The sequence below is a fragment of the Nothoprocta perdicaria genome, unplaced genomic scaffold, assembly GCF_003342845.1.
Source record: "Nothoprocta perdicaria isolate Ctin4 unplaced genomic scaffold, notPer1 scaffold_193, whole genome shotgun sequence".
Classification (NCBI taxonomy): domain Eukaryota; kingdom Metazoa; phylum Chordata; class Aves; order Tinamiformes; family Tinamidae; genus Nothoprocta; species Nothoprocta perdicaria.
In genome coordinates, this window is record NW_020455127.1 from 1,361,840 (window position 1) to 1,384,352 (window position 22,513).

The 22,513-nt window shown below is 48.3% G+C and overlaps 2 protein-coding genes across 2 annotated transcripts in view; one reads left to right on the forward strand and one right to left on the reverse strand.

The window, feature by feature from the left end:
• Positions 1-5,788: 5,788 nt before the first annotated feature.
• Positions 5,789-21,662, reverse strand: LOC112945590 (protein spire homolog 1-like). Its single transcript, XM_026037229.1, has 16 exons — positions 21,419-21,662; positions 21,103-21,134; positions 20,455-20,619; positions 19,429-19,554; positions 19,083-19,148; positions 16,057-16,212; positions 14,177-14,245; positions 13,537-13,666; positions 12,922-13,046; positions 11,513-11,588; positions 10,841-10,992; positions 9,676-9,807; positions 8,453-8,517; positions 7,683-7,710; positions 7,136-7,278; positions 5,789-6,207 (listed from the first exon to the last, which is right to left on the reverse strand). Exons 1-16 carry the CDS (start codon positions 21,660-21,662, stop codon positions 6,021-6,023), a joined length of 1,896 nt encoding a protein of 631 aa, XP_025893014.1. The 3' UTR covers positions 5,789-6,020.
• Positions 21,663-22,273: 611 nt separating this feature from the next.
• Positions 22,274-22,513, forward strand: part of NEPRO (nucleolus and neural progenitor protein) — a 5,099-nt gene continuing 4,859 nt past the window's right edge. The window contains exon 1 of the mRNA XM_026037230.1: positions 22,274-22,375. Coding sequence (XP_025893015.1) covers positions 22,274-22,375 — 102 coding nt within the window. The remainder of the gene's footprint in view (positions 22,376-22,513) is intronic.

The following is a 22,513-nucleotide window of genomic DNA, read 5'->3' on the forward strand; positions in this document are numbered from 1 at the left end:
ACACCACAAAGGCCTGCAGCCACGCTGCACTCGCACGCCGGCTGGCTCCGGCGCCGCACCTCGGCCCAGGCGGCGCGCGCTACAGCTGCCATTTAGACGGGAACAGTTTGCRACACGCAAAACGCAGGGTGCTCGAATGCAGCCTGCGTTCCCCCGGGGCTGGAGTCTGGAGGGCAAAAGAAAAAGGCCAAATATCCTCTTATCTATAATTCATTCTCTCTATATCGCTATATTCAGGGAAGCTTACGTTAGGGTGGCTAATCTCATTCTATCCCCAAATTCTTTGGGAATACAGCACAGTATAACTCAAGTGAGCTCGCGATTTTTACAGAAGCACCAAAAGAAAAGTCTCTCTCCGACTCACAGCAGTTAGAGCAGGTTTGCTTCACCCAAACTGCCATAAGTGCCAGAGAGGCAAAGTGAAGGAGATGTAAAGGAAACCACTGGAAGGTTAGTGCGACTCAAAGGTAGGCTCCAGCTGCAGGCAGGCGGTGTTTCACCATGCACACAAGTAACACCATGGTCTGGAAGAAGGCAGTGCGTGCAGAGTGAATCTAATCTGCTACTGTGGTGGCCACGTCATTTCTTTGTGCATTACTCCCACGTATRAAATGAAGTTCTTAATACTTACCAGTCATAGTGAGATAGGGTAAATCTTGCTTTGTTTACAGAAAAATATGTGAAGCTCTGTGTATCTGGCCAAGACAATCTTGGCTGGTTAAAACCACTAAGAAAATTAGTGGTAGAAATTGTGACTACTTCTCTGTGGGCAGATAAGATACTTGTGGTTCCTCCTCTCAGAGGGACATTTTTTTTTCCAGCTCTAGAAATATCATGTTTTCTATTTTATGCCAATAACTAAGAAGGTTGCAACAAAGGTTTGGAAGCCTCAGGTTTTCTGGGCTTCGGATAGTCTGCTTTCATGTACAGATGTATTCTCTACTGCTCATCTTCTAGCTGTGATATGGAGGCAGAGCTCTTCTTGGTGCCATTAACCAGACAGTTTTGATGGCAACTCTTGCACTTTGCAAGAAGTTATTTTCAAAAGCTGAGGACTTTCCAAAAGAGCTTCCCTCTCACAATGGGGACAGTTTTTCTCAGTGATAGGAATGTCATTTTTTCTGTTTTAGGCAAGGAACTACTAAGTTTGCAAACACTCCAGCCTTTAAGACATTCACTGGCTCTTCTGTTTTTGGAGGTCTAGGAGTACTAGACAAATATTGTAGATGATGGTTAGTGTGTCCTTGCATTTTCCCCACATTTTTCTCAGTATGGAGGATGAAAAACTTGCTTCACTTTCAGTAGTATTTTGAAAGGACAGAAGAGCAAGCTCCCAGAGTGAGGGCCAACTCCAAAACACTGATTCCTTCCTTCTGGGGTTTGTGCCATTTGAGCAGATTGCCTGTGGACAATTTACTAATTACAACAGCTGCTATAGCACGTCAGCATCGTTATGTGTAAGTGCCCACACATGTTGGGCAGTGTCTGGGCTTGGACACTCAAGGTTTGATCTGTGACACAACCACCAAAGACCCATGATCTGATGCAACTTCGTTCAGAGAGAGGCCCATCTTTGTCAGAGGAGGCTCCTTCCTTTCCAGTGCCACAGGAAGGGCAAGAAAAGTTGTCCCCAGAACTGCAGGCTACACGTGAAGGGGGCTTCCTGGAGCCCAAGGAAGGCATTCAAGATGAACCAASTGCATCAGAGTTAATGCTATTGCAAGAAAGGGGAAAACTGCCCCTACATCTGGACTCACAGAAAAGGAGGAGGTCCTCACACTGAAAAGACAGCCACCTATATTTAGTATTTTTAATCCTTCTTTTTCACTGTGGATAGCTAGAGACCCACAGGCAAGGTACCAACAAGCACTCGAGGAATTCAGCTCCTGGTTGGCTGTGCAGGACTTGGGAGCTGGAGGGTGAAAGTGATGCATGGAAATTAAGTTAATTTTAAACCGCAGGCAAGAGAGGAGACTTGCTAGCAGTTACTTAAGAGAAGCTGCTGACTGTTTAAATACCATTAAGAAGATTAATGTCAGTCTGCAGAACCACTGAAAAATTAGGGCTGAAAGGAACTCTGAAAGGTCAGTCTAGTCCATCGCTCTAACCTAAAGCAGGATCACCTAAAACTYGGACATCCCTGACAGATGTTGCTTAACTTGATCTTAAAGCCTTCTCCTCCCCAGGCAGTCTAGTCTTCATTATCTTTGTCATTAKAAAGTTTTTCCTAACATCTAAATTGAGTCCTTCCTGCTGTGATTTAAGTCCCCCCCCCTTTTTTTTAAATCTTCTCCATCACAGAGAAAGAGAAAAGATTATTTTCTTTTATGTGCCTAAAGCCATTAGGTCTCTCATCATCTGGGTTAGAGAAGTTTAGTTCTTCCAAGTTCCCTTGCAGGTACTGGTTTCTATTTCCGCTTGTTCTCTTTGCTCTCCTCTGGGCTGGATCCAATTACTCCACATTTCTGCGCATTTTCCCATCACCTCTATACCGTGGTCTAGTTGACTTGTATTCAGCTTTTGATCCTTCTCTGAAGAATTCCCACTTCATCTGTCGCTGCCTGCTCCACTGCAGGACCCTCCAACCAAACTGCATGCTGCTTCTTCCACACTGTGCTCCCCATTTTTTTCCAGGCGTTCTTGAATTATAATCCTGTCCAATGTCATATTTGAAATTTCATGTGTGAATTGTCTCTGTGTCCATCCTTTGGTTATAAAAAATACCAAGCACAACTAAACTGAGCACAGGACGTGCCCTGCTCAAGCGGTCCTTGCCTCTCAGTCACCAGGGGCTGGCAATGGCTCGCTGGTGGCCGTTATTCAAGTGGATTTGCACTTATTCCTACAAGAAACATTCAGAGCATGTAAGACAAACACAAAATGACTACAAACACCCCACAGTTTTACAGCAGCGGCACCTCTCCTGCTTCTCACCTGCCCCTAACGTCYGTTTGCCTCTGTCACCTGTCTGCTCTCCCCGTGACCCAAGCACCCTTGCCTCCCCCACAGCGCTCGCCAGCCCTCACGAGCCTGCTGACACGTAAAAGAAAATAAATGCGCCATCAAAAATATAGTTTATTTCTCAGAAGCCACGGAGGAATGGCCTGCCTCTCCGCGCGGCCCCCGCCTCGGGCAGCGCGGCCGGCGGCTGCCCCCTGGCGGGCGGCGAGCGGCCGTTACCGCCGCGGGGCATGCCGGGCGCGCGCGGCGCCCGTTGGAGCCCTTGGCGCGGCCGTTGGAGCCGTTGGCGCGGCCGTTGCTAGCGCCACAGTGGCCCCTCACGGCGGCGCCTCGTGCTGCCCCTGCGCGGCGGCCGCGGCTGCTGCAGCGTTGGGAGCGCAGGGGGAAGAGGAGCTCAGGTAGAAACGCGGCTCTGCTGCAGCGCTGGCAGCCCAGTCCCACCGCTCCTGCCTAGCACAGGCAGCTCCCCGCTTGGGGGACACTGAGTGTTCACAGGGGGACAAAAGAAAATGTACACAGAGCTGCTTTCCCTCCATGCCTCAGTTGTCTGGCATGAAGGTTTGCTGTACTCTTATATCCAGTGCTCAATCATGCTTTATCCCTTAAAAAAAGACATGCCTGCCATCACAAGTGGTTATGATGAGAATTCTTTTGCCATTTTTCAGTCCCAGTCACTGCTGGGATGGGACTAAAGACTGCTGCTGTGCACTGAGGACTCCCTCAGATACGGTGAAGGGACCCTGCAGCAGTGCCCTGACCTGGTCATCTATCCTCAAGGAGGTGAACCTCACAGAAGGTCCCCCATCCAGAGCTAGGTTTCACCAAAACAGTGATAACCAGGATCAATTAACTCCAAGGAGGAAAAGCTCCTGGCCAGAGGATGATAGGAATCAGCAACAGGCTGGAAACCAAAATAAATCCTGCTGTGAGACTGAAGAGGGAATGTCTTCCTCCAAACCAGCAGTTTTCAAGGGCTCCCACCAAAARCAGATTTTGCACCTCTGCAGCTCTAGAAAACACTGCTCCCACCATCTTCCAAGGAGGTGCTAGACCTAGATTTGTTCCACCTGGGAGCCTCCCATTCAGCACCCTGCCTCCACACTCCCTCTACACTCACTGGCCCACAGCTATCCCGGTCTCCCTCCAAAAAGCTCCCACGTACCAGGGAAAGGCAGCCAAGAAGAGATGAACAGACTCCTCAGGCCTTGTTTTAGCAGATAAGCATTTCTGCTAAGCCTGTCCCCACAAGCTGTCATGGTTACAAGCCAGAGTTCAAGGAGGAATACAAACCACTGCTATACAGGGGACAGGGGCTTTATTAAAATCCACTCATGGGCCAAAACAACTAATGCATAAGGAAGAGAAGCAATAGGAACATGCATCTTGGAGGCAGTTCACAACTTCAAAGTGGCAGTAGGCATCAAGCTCTATCTTAGCAYTCAAAATGCCTCTCCTTTTACCCCTTGGTTCTGCACTGAGGGCAGTTACTCACSTCCCAAGGCCCACAAGGTAGCAAGGAGAATCTGGTGAAAGAGTACCTATGGTACCATTGCAGATACACAAGAGAGAACCAAGGCAGCCACCTTTGATCTCCCAGTAGTTTCACATGTGCCTCAGTATCTGCTCTCTGCACTGCTGTATGCTGCTGGGGAAAGGTTTTTTTGTGAGATTAATGAGATCAGGCTGATCCCAGCATATTTCTTCCTCTGCCTATACAACCTTGTTCCACCTGTGTCCAAGAGCAGCTCCTGCTCCCAACCTCCCTCAGGGCTCCTACCTTGCCAGGCAGCTGCAGCTCAGTTATTCCCCACAGCCTGCACAGTGCCCACCTGCCCGATGCGGATGTGCCCCCCAGCAGCACCAGCTCTTAGCACATGGCAGGCTGCACCCATCCTAATTGAGGGAAGGAAAARGAATATTTGAACATGCTCCAAAAGGAAGCACAGCCCCAGCTTCCCCCATTCATTTACTTGCAGAGCTTGCCTAAACCTGCATGTGGGCTGCCTCTCACAGACAAGCAATTTAGAGGCAAGTAGAGCTGGGCCAGCACAAGTTAGGGAGAGGCAATAACCCTTCTGGCAAAGCCCACAGGCACTTTAGAGACAGACTTGGAGTTCAGCTCAGCCATCTCTTCTCCACTGTTTAGAGACATTAACCCTTCACTGCCTCTGCCCAGGCATTATTCTGTTCAAGATGACTTATTCCAGCTGCAAGTCCACTGTGTCCTTCAAAACTGTCTATCCAGGCCCTGCAGAACACAGAGGGAGAATCCTATGGAAGGCAAACCAGATTACCTACATCTCTTCCAAACAAGCATCTCCTAGGGAGAAGCAACCTATGAAGTGTCATTTCTAGTTGTAACCACACAAAAACAAATATTACCAAAATGCTCTAAGTCTAATTTACCTTAAAGGCTGAACAAAGCATAAAATTATCTAGAGAACAGCCATCCCTTTAGGTRCTGATGGGGTTGAGATATTAGCTACTTGAGAGGTGGAGCACACACACACGCACACAAACAGTGTAAGAGAGTTCGCTTCTTAAGYAAGGAGGCTGTCCAACAACCATCACTACAGTTTTACATGCATCATACCCATGAGTTCAAGTGATTTTTTTCTGGCAAGTTAGGAGGGAAGAAGAGGTGCTTGCAAGAATGCAGTGCTGTGATCATACAGCTGACTGCTCCACTTCAAACTCTCAGGACCAGAGATTTTTGGTTAGAAGATTCTCTGTTCTCAGGACCAGAGGCTGCTTAGCAATGAATACAAACATTGTCACAAAACCATGGCAAATGCAGGTACAAAAAAAGGGGAGTGCTAGAGACATGATAGTGCTTCAACATTTATTTGCCCCAAAAAATACATAAAAGAATTAAAACAATTCTAAAAGCCACACAACGTTATATAATACTTTACAGCATAAATATTAACAGTGCTTCCTGCTTAGGAAAAAAACAGCAGGGAGGTCTTTTAGTCAGGCCTTTATGTCCATACATGCATAAAGGTGTTTCATTGACTTCAGGTACAGAACGAGTGACAGGAGATATACAGCAGAGCCCTTCATTCCAGTTTGGTCCAAGACCTGGACATTCTCCCAAGYGAGGTGCTCAGCTGCTGAGCAGGAGCCACATCCAGCAGATACTGCTCACACCGAGTGCAGATATCCACCGACTGCCAGTCTGCCCTAGTCCGCGTGTAAAGGCGCAGGGGCYGTGCCAGGCTGTGGGGCTCCAACACAACAGGCACACTGAAACGGGAGGAGAAAGAGCAGGAAAGATCATGGGGGGTTCAGTTAGAAGGTACAAGTGCTCTTGCACCTCTCCAMGTCCAGCCCAACACTGGCAAGTGACTTAGTTAACGCACAAACTTAACAGAGCGCCTGCTTCCACTTTGGAAAGCTACCACACATCAGAACAGCTTCATTTATTGACACTTGTCTGTCGACCAGCACTACTTCAGCTAACCGTCTAATAGAGGTCTGTGGCTGTTTCACAGTTGTGCACAAGGTCTCTATAACCATAGAAGCAGGAGAGCTTATTTGCCATGTTAAAGCATAGCAACAACTCAATCTGTAAAACCTCTTCCATAGGTCTGCATAGAGTCAAACCAAAACTCTGTACATTTGATGTTAGTTAACACTGCCCTGATTTTTGGCAAATCAAGTCAGATAAAGCCCCAGTATATGCTGTTCTGAAGAATTTCAGTTCCATAAGAGATTGGTTTCACAGAGAAGACATACCTGTTCTTCTAGCATATTTTTATTTCCAGGCCTCTGAGGAGGCTGCCCTTGGGCTGCAGTGAAAGATGCCCAGCAGTGTAGATGGAATACAATGGACTCTGGAAATTCTCACAGAAATGAAGCTGTCACCAGGAACCTTGCAAAGCCAGGCTGATATGGACAACTCTGAAACAGTGTCGGAAACTTGATAGCTAAAAGGCAAAGTGGACCTCAGAACATCTACCCAACTCCTTATAGGTCACCTAAAGCCCACAGCATTTTCCAAGAACTGTGAATCAATTAGATTAGCGGCGAGGCTGATCATTCAGCATGACATCCAGTTCACCAGCACTGGACCAGCTGCTACAGTTGTCAGCACATTTGCTGACTTCTGTATATACAAGTAACTGGTAATATCCTTGAAARGTAAAAACAGAGCACAGCTGCCCCAGCTTACCTAGGACACTTCCAGCGCTCCAGTTCACGCAGCAAGTCTAAGCTCTTCTGATGCTGAGTAGATGGAACCTCCTCTTTGGAGAGTCTCAGAAGTTTTAAGAAGCCCAGGGGAAGATGTACACACATTCTGAAGGGCATGGACATCTAGAATCATAATACAGGAGTTTCCTTGGGGACAAGAAGCCTCCTTCTTAGCAGGAAAACTAGCATAGTACACAATTCATCCATTAGCATACTCGGACACTATTACAGTAAATATTCTGATCCCTACTAATAGGGCATAATAATCAGGATGAAAGGATGCCAAGCATGCCAAGTATAARCAAGGGATATCTGTGATTTGATTCCATTTTTAAATGTTTCAGAGTTTGTGCATCCTAGCAGCTTTTGCAAGTCAAAATTGTTTCTTCCATTTTTCTCAGGAAAAAGAGAGTCAATCTGAGGTATCAGGAGAGTTATCCTTCATCACACTATTGTCCTATGACTAGGAGAGGTGCAGGGGAAAAGAAAACAAAAAATCCATATGCTGTTGTAAAGACCAGACTTGCCTTGACGCAGCAGTCACAGCAGACGACACTAGGAAAGAAATTCCCAGAATTATTATTTGAGTAAAGCTCAGCAGATATAAATGCTGCATCTAAGGGTGCATTTCCCATACTTTGATTATGCAGCAATGTATTAAGGGTAATTAGGAGAGCTCAAAGCTTGCTCATTTTTCTAGCACTCCTGTTTGTGGTAGTTTAAGTCATTTGAAGTGTGTCAGCATCCTTATGTCTTCACCCTGCACTAATACAGTTACTATTCTCCAGTGAGCACTTGCTTACTTCTAACAAACCAGTGCCTCACTATTGCAATAAGTAGRTTTAAGTGAGGCTGAACTTGCCTCAAGTTCTTCTTCCTTCCCCACAGACAAACCCCCTCATAGGTGGATACAAATACATCCAAATCCTTTYTCAGAGCCTATAACTCATTTTTTCCAGTCCTGAAAAGAAGATTCTAGTGAAGRCTTAAGTTAAACACAACTTTGATATTAAATATGCTCTCCACAGAAGAGTGATTGCCAGGAAGGGTTAACTATAGTACTTGYCCAGTAAAGATGGTTACTGCTGACTTAATCCAAACAGTTAAAACTAAAGTTCCACTTCAAAGGCCAGTTTTTCCAAGTCATCTGTAGTTGCAGACACATCATCCTAGCTCGGATARTAAAGCAAGCAACCTGCTCCTACCTAAACACCACAACTGTTTGGATGCTGAATGTTTTCTTTACAGCCCTTTCACTCTTTCTTCCTCCTCATTCTGTCCTTTTGTGCCATCTCACCTGCTGCAGAGATAACAGCTGTAAGGCCACTTAAGGAACATCTGCTTATGGCAGCTGAAACAGATCTGTGGAAAGGAGAGTTACTAGTGAATGCCAGTGGGAAAGATCTTTGTATTAACAGTATCCACTGCCTGCCAAGTTGCTTTCCATATAAACCACCCACCCTAAATACTTTAGATTCACATACAATGACAGAGATTCGATGAAGGATAGCAGAGACATAGGTATTAGAAACTTAAAGGCAAGGAAGTCTTATTTGTAAGCCTACATTTTTTATGATGTGGGGGTTTGGAGCAGCTGCCAGACAACGGGAGTTTAAAAAAAGCCTCTTGAACAAACAATAGTTGTATTGTGTAAGAGTGTAACAGTAGCTAGTTAGAGAGGGAAGAGAGACATTCTTTGAGGTAGGCTGCAGCAATCCCAAAGAGATTAAGTCAGGGCAAATTTGAATCCAATCCTGAAGCAAAAAAAAAAAAAAAATAATGAGTCATAAGGAAGCTGATGAGTCGCTTGAGCTTTATAAAACACTCATACACAGCTGGCAGTCAGAAGTGATGTTATCTTGAGAACTGGAGCTTGAGAAAACTTAAAAAAATGCAGCAGTGRGAACACAAAGGAGGCAAAGAGCCATTTTAGAAGAGGCAGAGAAGAGGCAAGTTAAAGCAAGGCTGGCAACTGCAGCGAGAAGCAAGAATTCAGTCTCAAACTCCCGAGTGAGAGACTGTGGGAGCAGCACAATGATGTCAACAGGAAGCCTTTGGCTTTGTCCATACTGTTAAGTAAATGAGGGGGCAAGAGGGTGACCCTCAGAGCCAAGCAGCAAGGGCACCTTCCAACTATGCTGCTCCAAGGGCTCGCCCTCAAAACGTTTGCTCTAAGTTTGTTTGTTGCTGGCTGGAACAGCCCAGGACAGACTCGGTGAATGCGCAAGCAGTTAAGGTGAGCAGATAGTGGCTGCTCTGCACTCTGTTAGGTTGGAAACAGCAGACAAGAAGCATCAAGCAAAGGCCGAGGAGAAGAGAAAGCCGAGTAGCTTCCTAGGTAAGTCACACAGCAACTTAAGCTCAATTAGTAGCCAGCACAGCACAAGCGTCAAGATTTTAAACCAGCCAAGGGTCAGACTTGGGATAAAAGTCAGAGAACAGACTTCAGCAGTGGGGCATGGAGAGACACAAAGCCAGCCAGCTTTTGGAAAGGCACAAAGACAAGGAGAGGACACACACCTTGGCTCTTGGAAAGACACCATCACCACATCTTCTGGGAGAGCCTTCCTCCTCCAGCACCATCATCGCGTATCTGGTTCTAATCAGCTCAGCTATGGTTGGCATTGGCCATTTGGTAGGTAAGGGACGGTCCTAGGCAAAAACAGAAGTTAAGCAGCAGAGAAAGCTGAAGGAAGCACACATCTGAAGTGGTCATCCTCAAAAATGGGTCTCAAGATGCTCAAGAGCATTTATTCCCAAAGCTGCATTCCACTGGGATGGGCCCTGTCAGCGGACACTTTCAGAGAAACTGCTGCTCGACCAAAGAATCTGTATAGAAATACTGCTACAGCATTCAAGCTTTTAGACAAACCTAACAGCTTCTTGATGCCTCATTAGAGAAACAGGTCCCTTGGTCCCCTCCAGGGCTCATCTCCATCTCCAGAGCCTTCYCTGGACAATCAAACCCTTTGATGCAGACCCCAGCACAGGCAGCACACTGACCCCTACTCACCTAGGCACAGGATCCCTTCCCATGACACTGGGCTGTCTTGCCTTCCCTTTCCCAGGGTCCCACTCTCCCCCACATGAATGGGGGAGAAGAAAGCAGTGCTTTGATTGAGGTGWAGAGCCCAGGCCACACCTGCATCCCTACCACCCTGACACAGTTGTGATCAGTTTAGGGGACTGCAGGGAGGCAAACRGAAAGGAAGGAGGCAAGGGCAGAGCACACCCTGTCAGGGCAGGGCTATGCCRAAAACCCAGCACTGCTTCTAGAGCAGTGACAGCTTCTGTATTGCAGGTACAGAGTCCCTGACACTGCAGTGTCTCCATTTTGTCCATCATTTGCTCTATTAGTCCTTGACTGCAATTTGAGGATGTTTGTGAATGCATCAGTCTAGACAGAACACAGGGAGATGGAGAAAGCATGGCAATACACCAAGAGCCTGCTTGAGCAAGCCCTTGCATGTAACAGTTCTATTCTCATATGGAGGAGAMCTTTTACTTCATCTCCCTCAAGCACAGGAAAGAGAACCTCTGTAGGGATACTACAGCATCCACCCTTGTCTAAACTGTCCGCAAGGAGACAATACCTCGACTTAGTATTAACATAGTGTAAGGGCTAGACCAGGTAGTCATTACAGTTGTACCAGACCAGGCTTGCCAGCCCCCGTGCAAAACTTACAAGCTCCTTGCTTTGAAGGGCATTCTCCAAAGATCTAGACCTTCTTCTGTATGGAGGCAGCTCCCGTTGGCTGGAGTTCAGGGAACAGACAGGTTTCATGTCTCCTAGGAYGGGTCCACTTATGGGAGCACATGTGCAGTCTGCAGAGAGACCTGGAGAGCAGAGGAGAATTTCAGAGTGTAAAAAACGTCTGCTTCACAATTTCCACCCCAAATGCTGAGCGCTAAGGAGTGCCACAGTGCCCGCTGGCTGAAGCRAGGCTAACACCTTCTCCCCTCATTAGCCCCAGTCATAAAAAGCAGAAGTTACAATAATTATGTCTGTCAGTAGGCAGTGAGGAGTCTCCATTAGCACCATTTGGTTAATAAAAATCAAGCCTTTCCTGCTTGAAAATTCAAAAGACTCATTCAGCTTTTGCTGTGAATTCCAGTTAGGCCTTTGGGGACACTACCATCGTTTTGAAGCCTATGTAGCTCCTGCAGCTTCAGTCAACAGAAGAGCTTTCCAAGGGCACCTCCCCGAACTCATTACTCACTGCTTGAGCCGCTCACAGAAAGTGTCTTTTAGTGCTCAAAAGGTGCCCAATGAGCCCAACCTAAGGCTGTGGCCACCCAGCAGGCTGCTGTGCTTTGTCACCTCCCTGTTTGGACGTGCACCTAGGAAGCCACCGACCTGTGCTAGCGGAGGTGGTTGCAGAGGACCTGGCTGAGGCAGGCAGCGTGCGGGGAGCCAGCGGGGCAGCTGCTTCCTGCAAGGCAGAGGACAAGACAGTCTCACGCTGTGTGCAAGGGACACCATGGCCAAGCCCCCATCTCGGAACCACCACTGCTAAACAAGACCAGGATACAAACTGTCCAGAAGTGATCCAGACTCAGTCAGGAACACTGGGAAGAGAGAGGGAGAGAAGTCCATATGGTACATTTAGGTACTCCCAAAAGGCAATAGCGAGTTTGTTCTCCCAACAAGGAAGTCACACTGGTCCAACTTCAGTTTCATGGATTCTCTCTCTCTGTTCAATGCACATATTGGTCCCAAAGCCTCGACTGTTCAAAAACCAGCTACACTAGAGTCTTCCTTTACAGCCCTCAGAGCACATTAGAAACATTTCCTTGCTCTGAGCTCACATGCAGCAACTCCAGAGAGCAGCTCAAGAGACTGTGCCCRCTAAGACATCTCAAACCCAGCACTGTATCCAGACACCCCCTTTAAAAGCTTCTTCCCACTAGAAAAAAAAGGAAATCCAAATTTGATCCCATTAAAGTCTCTGCAAAAGAGTTCTCTCAAGTCTAACAGTCTCATGATTCTCAAAAACTGAGTTTTCCTACAAATAGCACTGACTTGAGCAAATGCAGGTAGGATTTTCTGCTTTTAAAAATTCATATCTGTTTTCCTCAGTTAAGCAATTGCATTTCAGACAGAAATGTTTACAGAAAACAAAGATCCCTGTGTGTATGCCAAAGCATCTGTGCTAGACACGATGTGTTAGAGCTCAAGCTCTGCTCCACACAAGTTGTCTATGCAGAGACTGAATTCCAGACACCAAGCAGTCAGGCTTTTCACAATCAATCCATGGAGTAAGAGAACCCAAATACTCCATATCCCAGCTCAGGGGCAATGGCGCTCCCTGCACACAGGCAGAACAGGCACTAGCAAAGGTGCTTCCTAATAACAAGTCACTGGGTGCCATTCCACAGGTACTCACATACCACATAAAAATGCAAGTGCATCTGGCATCAAATGCCTTGCTGCATCATACAGTGACATAGGAGCAGTTTTATCTGCTATAGAACTGTCTATATTATCCAAAATCCTATGCTTATGAAAATTGCTGCAGGATCTAGTTTCAGAGATCAAAACTAGGCCTTGGTTTCTACAGGCTCCAACTACACCTCTAAAGAGGTGTTTATGCATAACATGAGCTTCTGTAGAGAACTTTAGTGAACCCCAAAGTACCTTTTTTTAAAAAGGGACAAAACTGCCCACAGCAAGATTTGAACATGATGTTCCAGGATGGTGTGCACACAGGTCTAGTGCCCAAGTTAACTGTGCCTTCTCCACAGTCATTCCATTTAAAGCCTTACCTGAACTCCTGGTCCTAGCTGCTGTGGTACAACATTAAGAATATTAACCTCTGTACTGAGATTTTGAAGAGTTAAGATGTTWTTGCTTGGAGATTTCAAGGCAGGATCTGGTGCCGAAGGCATTTCTGAAGAGGGGGAAAAAACTCACGAATAAGACACACAGCAAAAGGTATTTTGTTGTGTCAAGGAACTGATGAACATTCAGTCCCATACATCAGAATTTACTAAGGTTTGTCCTAGAGTTTGCATCATCTCTGTGTTTTAGATGATGGCACAAATCGTGTTCTTTAGTGTACAGTTATGCTGGACACTCATAGGTTTTTTTAGTTCCAGCAGGCTTGGAGCCTCCCTGGGTAGCAAACAGAAATCTGAACCTCCCTACGAAAGGATAAGTTGAACCCCCTTTGAGTCTCAACAAACCACAAGCTGCTTTTCTAGAAAAGTGTTCTGATGCCTCACCACCTGTGTCAACASAAAACCTGCATTCCTGTGCTACACACACTAGCGAAGAAAGGTGGGCTTTCATCTCCAGGGCAGCCTGWTACTTTTAGTCACCACCGGCTTCACACACACATGCACGGAGTCCCTTCATAGCAGGTGGAGCCCACCAGGTACCTCTGGGCCCGCTCCCGTTTTCCTTGGGCGCCGGCGGCCGAAGTCTCCGCAGCYGTTGAATTTCTGCCATGAGCTGCTCGTGGCAGCCGGGCTCCTGCGGCGGCCGCTCGCTCAGCTGCCTCTCCAGCACCTGCAGGCAGAGCAGAGCGCGGGGAAGAGCCGGCAAAGAGCGAGGCCACCAGCAGCTGCTGCTGCTGCTTCCCAAGGGCCTCAGCGGGGAGGACGTTGTCTCGAGCACGCCCTCCTCACCCGCGCTCGTGCTTTCCACATCTCCTTCCTAAGTTTTGGGGGCACGTGAGAAAGTTCACACAGTGTGTTTGCTGTGGAGTACTAGCCAGTGTCAGGTTCCAAMCTAACTTTGGTCAGTAAGTGTAGGAATATTTCGAGACCGCAGAGCACACCAAATAGGAGCTGGGAAACTGATCTCTTTCCCCTCTGAAGATTTGTCGCTTCCCACTTTCCTAGGCCCGTGTATTAGCAGGCAACAATCTTTTCAGGTTCTACTCTAAATTTAAGCATGGTTAACACAACCCTCTTTCAAATCCAAGCAGATAGCTAGGACATTAGCCCCAGAAACCATTCTGGCAGCTCCAGAATCACTTTGTTTTGCCATCACCAGATGCAGCACCCAGTCACTTACTGGTTTTAAGTGAGGCATAGGAGAAGTTGCATCAACTCTGGAGCCCTTGCATTTTTCCTCAGTGATCACCTGAAAGAACAGAAATGATGCTTAAGAAATTAAGTTGTTTCTGTACTACTCATTCCCTCTCCCATTCAGCAGCACAATGAGCAACAAGTCACAGTTTGGGAATGCTGGGGATAGAAAAATAAAAAATAATAGATATAAGATACTAAATAGGAAAGTGTAGAAAAAAAGTTTGTCTTTTTTTTAAATAAGCAGAGAGCACTTTGCTTGCAACAAACTACAGGCAATCAGAAATACTAGGCAGCTGTTGGGGGCTTGCACAGAAGTATACAGCACTCCTACCCTGGCAGTGCATTAAGAGAGTTGAGAAGCTGCTGAAAACAATATTGTACTTTGAGATTTTAATGCCAGGAGTGATTCTGACAACTATCATGGCCACATCATAGGGCTGCATCAGCCCTGCACTGGCTGCAGAGGGAAGCACTGACAGAGGCAGCTGTACCTACATGCACTATCCTGATCACTTAGGCCTACTTTGAGGCTGTGCCGTTTGCTCTCCTTGCATGTACAACTTGAGAACACCTGAGAGAGCAGGTAGAACAACCCTACAGCTCTGGGGACTTTCACTCATTGGGAAGTTAGATCACAGCTTACTAGGAGCTTTAGAGTAGCTTTGTAGAAGGAGAAATCCCTGTTTAAGAGCCTTCTCAAACAGCAGCCTGATCAGTAGCACTCCATGCCTTCTGCCAGTGCTCCTGACTATCTCTCTCTGGACTTGCAGCTTGCTGACCAGAGCAGAAGAAAATAAATAAGAATTCAAGAGCCAGTTAATCCTGCCACCTTGAGTTGCAGTTCTGTACTGCAAGGTGCAGTCACATTATCATACATAGCATGTCATAATGGTACTGTTTGCAATCTCCTTTCCACTACTACTCATTTATGCATTGATACCAGTTCTCCAGGTGAGACTGACATTTCTCTGGAGACTGGAGCCACAGTCAGGAGGAGCAAGAACTGAGATTTCATAGGGGTGCATAGCTCAGCTGAAGCTGTTTGATCCTCTGCGCTCCAGGAGCACTGACAACAGGCAGAAAAGTTGATGCCTAGCATGCTATGCTAACTTTTCACTTTTAAAACATACAGCTCTTCATTATAATTGTCTCATCTTCTGCCAAGAAATACRTCTGCAAAGCACTCCAGTGCCACAGAGTCTCAGGCCAGTGTTTTAGATGTGCTCCTCTCTCCCAGCTCAAGCTGCAGCAAGCGAGCAGCACCACAGGCCTTTGGAGCTCGCTCATCTCTGTCCCTGGGCATAGTCACCAGCAGCCAGCGCTGGAAGCCCCTACCACTCGAGTCAGTGCAATAGCTGCCCCAAAAATACATTTGGCTTCTCTTGTCCTGCCTGAACTTCTGGAGCAGCCTCTGTTCGAGGCAGAACCCTTTTGCGTTAATCCCCGCACCAGCTGAGGAGGCAGGGAAAGTGGGAAGAGGTGGCAGCCACTGGGCAGCTCAAGGAGCCTGGGGAGACAGCACTGACACAGAAATCCCAGGCAGTTGAGGGGCTGTTTTGTGGCRCCGCTGTGTGCAAGGCAGTTTAACTGCACCAAGGGAGGGAGCGCCGATCCCCACAGCAAGGGGAAATGTGGCATCCGGCTTCATAAAGTTCGGCTACCCCGAGTCAAAGTCACTGGGAACAAAGTGCTTAGGAGGACAAGTGTTGTGACCCAACGCTGAGCTGAGAGGGGGCTTTAGGTGCCTCTGAACTCAGAGAGGTGTGGAGGAAGGCGTGTAGGGCAGGTGTTTGAGAAGGCCCCTCAGGRGACACCGCTCGGAAGCGAGGCGGCCACAGCAAGGGGTTTCGGCGCAGCACTCACCTTGCGGAGGGTGTAGCGCCGGTGCCGGATGTCGTCGGCCAGCRCCTCGTAGGGGGAGCGGGCGCGCTGCTGCCGAGGGGCCGGGCGCCGCGGCGGCGCCGCGCGCAGCCTCACGCCGCTCTGCAGCTCACGCACCACGGCCGGCCACAGGGCTGCCTGCGAGAGGAGGGCCAAGTCGCACGGAGCGGCGTTTCCGCCCTCTGCTTAACAGGATTTGGCAACCCGCGTCACCCAAGGGTGCACAGGTGCATTCCGGACCCCCCCTTCAATGGATTTATACATCAGCTGGAGGTGTACAGTAGCACAACACAGAATTGCTCCGCAATACTAATTTACAGCCAGGGATCTAGAAGCTGGTTCCTCAGAATCCTTCCTGAATCTTGTGGTTAACTTAATGACTACTCTTCAACAAGACACTTTCTATTACAGGTAGCTAAGTCTATCCCTTCTCTTGAAGGGCTTGAGCAAGATCCTGCAAGGATACCAGGTGCCAGAGTTTGAGAGTAGTGCAACCCAGGAAACATTAGGAATGAAATCTCAAATCTCACTGCTAAAGTCCCCCATACTTTCAGAAGTCAGTGCATGAAGGACTCACAAGGGCAAGGGGAAGAGAGCTCATATTTTGACCTCCCCAGCAGCTTATGTTAGCAGTTTCAGCTGGGAGACACAAGCCAACATCTGCTCATCCTTTTCCTCTATTAATACCTGTTTCCACAGGATGCTCAGGCATCAAGATAAACCAACAAGAGTGAAAGAGGGGAAATAAAAACCAAACAACTCATCGGCATGTTTAGACAACACTGCAATGGAAGTGCTAAGTCAACAGCTTACCTGGATCCCAGAGGCAAGCCGAGAAAGAAGCGATTGTATTATAAACAATGAAAGGGAAGCAAAACAGTTTAGAAAACTGCCTCAGAACTAAAGCTCTGACTTAGACTCCCCTCCCTTTTCYACTTGCAGAACAGAGCAGCTTTGCYAACCCTCTCGGCTACCTTGGCACAGCGTCAGAGGAGCCCTGGGCAGGCTCTGGCTGATGGCTGCCTTCACAGAGAAGGAGGTTGAGCTGGTTGTTTTAGCCTGGCTTGGGAACACTTTAGCTGAACTCCAGAAAACCACAGCAGCCATAAAAGTGGCCAAATACCAGCCACATCTCCTAGGCTTGCATATTTACTCCAATGGAGAACAAAAACATCTCTTACTGAAAGTCTAAGGGAGGAAAGAGCTGGGCAAGTTAATCAGTACTGGAGGCCATGGGTATGAAAAGTCTTATCCTGGTCYATGAGCACTTTCTGAAGTTTTATTGCACATGGTGACGGTTGTTCTGAAAAAGGCCACCTGAAGACACTTCTGTGCCACAAAACTACCACATTACTTTGCAGACAAGACTGGCCTTTAGCTGGCCCTTTCAGAGCCATGACAACCAAACACTCTCTACCCCAGAAAATGTCCTTTTCACTTAAACTTTTCTTTCTCTCCCAACTCAATCACTGCAGTTACTCTACTTGGGCCATCTTGGGAACTACCAAACTGGATATAAGCTTCATCCCACACAAGATGCCACTCGAGCACAGGAGAGCAGAGGAAAAAGCACCTGCCTCCCATACAATACTCCATACCCACTGCACACAACATTTGTGTTCAACACTAAGCAGTAAGACAGCTCTGCTCCTGAGGGATCTTAGCACGCAGACTTCAAGGAGAGAGCTGCCTTGGGCTGCACTTGGGCAAACTCTGCGGAGATGCTACCACACTGCGCAACATCAGGCTGAGGCCTGTGCTTCAGAAAGCCCCTTTCGTAGGGGTCAACATGAGAAAGTTGCCCATAGACAGCGCTGGCTGCTYGGCACCACTCAAGGCATCAGCTCCAGCCTGCGGGATGCCAGGGAAGCTGGCATCATCATTATTTTAAACTCAAAAGAGTTTGTCAGAACGATGCAATCCATTGCTGCTTAGGGACTTGGAAACGAGAGGCAGAGGATTTGCAACAGACATCCTGCCTTTGTAATCCACGTCTCCCGAAGAAGCAGAGGCCAAATACACTGGCCTTGGGGCCACACTGCAAAGCCCACATATTTATTCATGTATTCCCTGCAGAAAAGAACTAGAGCAGTTGATGAGTTTGTGGTTTGGGATAGCTTGCCAGTTTATTTTAATAGCTCACAAAATCGAGAATATGCCCAAACACACATTGCACAAACATTTTCATACGAATAGTTTGAGCACGCTTCAAAGCGAGTGCTATTTAGACAAAGGGAGCAAGTCCACAAGTCTCTCGGGGCTTGCCGCTCATCTCCACAGACTCCAGCGCGTTTGTTTGTGCTGGGCACAGCTCCAGCCAGAAGAGTTATTTGCTTCTGATGGAGCCCTGACTGTGCGAGGCTATGGGGAGAAGAGAATAAGCTGCTTTCTCTGCCCCAAGCACGAAGAAAGGGCAGAATGAAGGGCCAAGCAATGGCAGCGAGCAGAGCGGGGAGCCTCTCCCTCCTTCGCCCCACTGCAGGAACTGCACAGCCAGAGGCAGGTGGATCTACTGCTCCACACAATCCACTGGAGCCCATATGATAGCCATGCRCTAGTCCACCTCAATGCTGCCAACCGAGCAGCTTCCTAGGGGCTCACAGTTCAGCTACGGAACAGAGCAGCCTGCTCTTGGCAGGTGTCAACTCCTGCCAAGAGATTGGAGCTCATTTAGCAGAGGAAACAGAGTAACTGCTTGTGGACACTTACTCCACAAAGAATGCCTCCAGTTGCACTTTCAGAGGTGGTTTAAAGTTGAACCACAAAGGTTCTTTGTGCAGAATAAGCGTCCACATGGGGCSAACACCTTTAACAGTAGTCTCTCTCACTCCCCAGCACGTTTTACAGACAAGTCTTTAACTACTTAAGCTCTTAAACAACCAAAGAAGTTTAGTTTGGGTGTCCTTGAGCTCTGTTTTTCATAGAGGAGTCATCAGAAAGTCTCARAGAGAAAAAGTAAATTAAAACACCCCAAAACTCCTCCACAGTGGAAGAATTAAGTCCCTTACCAAGTATTTTTCCTTCTTCAGAAAGGGATTCTCCAGCAAGTGTTCCGCGTCCATTTTCCTCAGACTCTAAGTAGTGAGCATACAAGACAATGATTATCTTGTGCTTTTCCAGTACTTCCCCACCTGCCCATTTCAAGTTACCAGTCTTAATCTGCAAAGCCAAGAAGTCAAATCCTACAAACATTCAAAAGCCTATAATCAAACTGGTGCAGACAGAAGCCTTCCATATTATGGAAAGTAGACTTTTGCTACACATTACATTTCAAGTACAAACTAAAAACTACTCTAGAACTAGGTAGCCATAAGGAGGCAGAATGAACAGTGCTAATGGATGATGCTCAAATACCTCTTTTGAAGTCTGGATGACAGAGAGAAGCTTCTGAAGTTCTACATATTCAGCAAAAAGACTCCTGCAGGTCCCCTTGTAATGGCTGGCAGCCTCAGAAGGCCTGGGCAAGCGATCCTCACAGATCTGAAAGAGGGCAGTTATTTAAGGGGGATATCTTCCTCAGAGGAAGAGTCTTGTAGGTCCTAGGGGAAAAAGGCAGGGAAGGGAAGCAAGATTCAGTTTTCTCAATCTGTTATTGAAAGTAGTTTTCCATTTTTTTTAACATATATATATTTCCCCAATAGAGGGAGAAGAACAAAGAAGAAAGATGCTCAGTCCTGTATATACAGTACTGCAAGTTGTTTTGTAGGTTATACATCTTGTAGCTAAGTACCCCCAGGACAGGAAAACCTCCAATGAGAGAATACTGCAGGTGGAGACATTTATCCTAGTTTCTACCCTCCACTCCACTGAGATTAGGGCATGGGAAGTTTCTGATACCCTGAAATTACAGTTGAGAGCAAATTAGTAGTTTCAGTTGCAATATTTAACACTCAGCTTTTTCAGAAACCTGAATATTTGAACAATCAATTTTTCATTACCTAGATCTTCCAAAGGATTTCACACCTAGAAGATACATATATTGTAAAGGTTATGCTCCCTAGAAACAGTTTCATATATCTTGACCTGTAGATGATCACGTAGCCCAGACGCTAAGACTCAGTTTAGCTCTGGGGCCATGGCAAGTCACTTTCAGAAATTAGGCCTTAAAGAAAGTTTTAGACCACACCTGTGAAGTACAGCTATGGGAGGCTTGGTACAGAAGAGCTCCACAGACAGGCTTGTATGACAGCCCTGCTCAGTCTTCCTGCTTAACTCTTGGCCATTGAGACTTCAGGGTACTCAGGGTGTTTTTCCCTTTCCCACATGCATGTCTAAGCCCTCCGGCTCTTTCCCCTGGAAATCGTTGGGCCCATTCACTAACAGCCTTGCCCCATCAAATCTTCTACAGCTGCTACATTTATGGAGTGGCAAGAAGGAAACCTTGATAACATCCTGCAGGGTGACCACCCGTTTCACCGCCTYGTTGTCCAGCTTCAGCATGAGGGACAGGAGCTTCTCCAGGGGCTCACTCAGTTCTCGCTCTGCTTGGCTGTCAATTCCCCAGTCCAGGGCTTCATAGACCACCACTCCCAAGTACTCCAGCAGCTGTGGAGACAGGCCAAGGAAGCCGCCTCAGTGCTCCCACTTCCCCATCACATGCAGCCTTCATCACAGGGCATCTCTCTCGGGGTGAGAGGAGCTCAGGAGGCAGCTACCTGCCCATCAGCTGGCCTGAAGCACTCCCCAAATCAGCTGTTTTAAGATGTGAAATGGCCCAATTTAGCACCATTAAGTGATTTTTTTTTTTTTAAAGGGGAGAAAACCCATGGGCTAATCCATAGTCAGCAACACCCACACACAATATTTCCCAGGCCCATCACCATAGTCGAGTTGGAGCCTAGAGCTTTATCTCATTTTCCACATAGCAAGGCACAGAGTCACTGCCTGGGGCACCTGCTTCCCCAGAGCACAACAAGTAGGAGCAAAATAATCGATTTTCAAAGCCCAGAAACCCATGTCTCCAGAGCTAGCCTTCTACCACAGCAGGGTGACAGCTGCACACGCATGAAGCTGAAGGCACCAGCTTACCTTCTCCTCCAGCTGTTGAGCATTGCCAACATCTGAAAGGAAGCAGGAGAGGAGAGTGATGAGGTTAAATGTGTAGGGGGTGATAAACAAGCTCCACCTAAGTGCCTGAGCCAAGTGATTCACAAAATGGTCACTAGAAGTCAGGAGGCTGCACAGATGCACTGCCACTCATCCAGGCCTTTGGAGAGAGCCTCCGAGACAACAGCCACACAACAACACAGGACAAACAGGAAAGCAGAAGAGTATTTCCCCATTTCCTCCACATTTTAGCTAGGGCAGAGCTAGGTACAGGAACACCCCTGGTCSCCGCAGCTACCTGCGCTCTTCTGATGGACCTTGAAGGAGGCGTCACCGTCAGCGTGGATGAAGACGCTGCCCAGGCCCTTGATGAGCACGGCGTGGAGCGCGGGCGGCGGCGCCCGTGCCAGCCGCCCCATGGTGCGGCAGCCCTGGAAGCAGAGCGCCCAGGCCTGCTCCTCGCCCAGGGGCCGCTCCAGGCACCGCAGCAGCTCCGCCAGCGACACCCTGGGCRCCTGCTCCCCACACGGCAGGGGCTCCATCTGCACCCCAGGCACCTCCCCGGCCTCACTGCAAGGCCAGGCTGCTCCCAGCTGCCTTTTACCAGCCCTGCCCCTGGGGCGCCCTCCCGCCTGCCCCCTTCCCCACAGGTGTGACCAATAAAGCTCATTTTGCTCTTTTTTTTTTTAAAAAAAGAAAAGGTCTTAAGGAAAAATTTCTTGACAAGTTTGGGTTGACAGAGCCCTGGCACAGGCTGCCCGGGGAGGCTGTGGAGTCTCCTCCCCTGGAGATCTTCTGTATTGCCCTGGATGCCGCCCTGTGCCCCGTGCCCTGGGTGTCCCTACACGTGCAGAGGGGTTGGACTAGGTGATCTCTAGAGGTCCCTTCCAACATTATTCTGTGGTTCTATGCTTTGTGGAAGCAGCCATAGTGTTTTTGGTGCCTTCTCCAAGGGGGGACAGTGCAGGTGTGTTCTCTGTCAGGTTGGATATTAGGAGGAATTTCTATACGGAAAGGGTGGGGAAGCCTCGGCACAGGCTGCCCAAGGAATGGGTGCAGACCCCACCCTTGGCAGTGCTCGAGACCCGTATAAATGAGGTGCTTATGGACACGGCTTAGCGGGCACGGGGGGCCGGGACCACGGTTGGACTCCATGATCCGGACGGTCTTTTCCCATCACACGGACCCAGGGAATCCCCCAGCCCCTCGTCAGCGCGGCGGGCACCAGGTCTACCCGCAGCGCGGCGGGCACCAGGTCTACCCGCAGCGCGGCGCGGGGGCGGCAGCCCCACCCCTCCCGCGGGGACCGCCCCCCGTGGGCGGGGCGTGAGTGCCCCCGCCCCGCCCCCGCCGCTGGCCCCGCCCCGCGCCCGGGAAGATGGCGGCGCCCTCG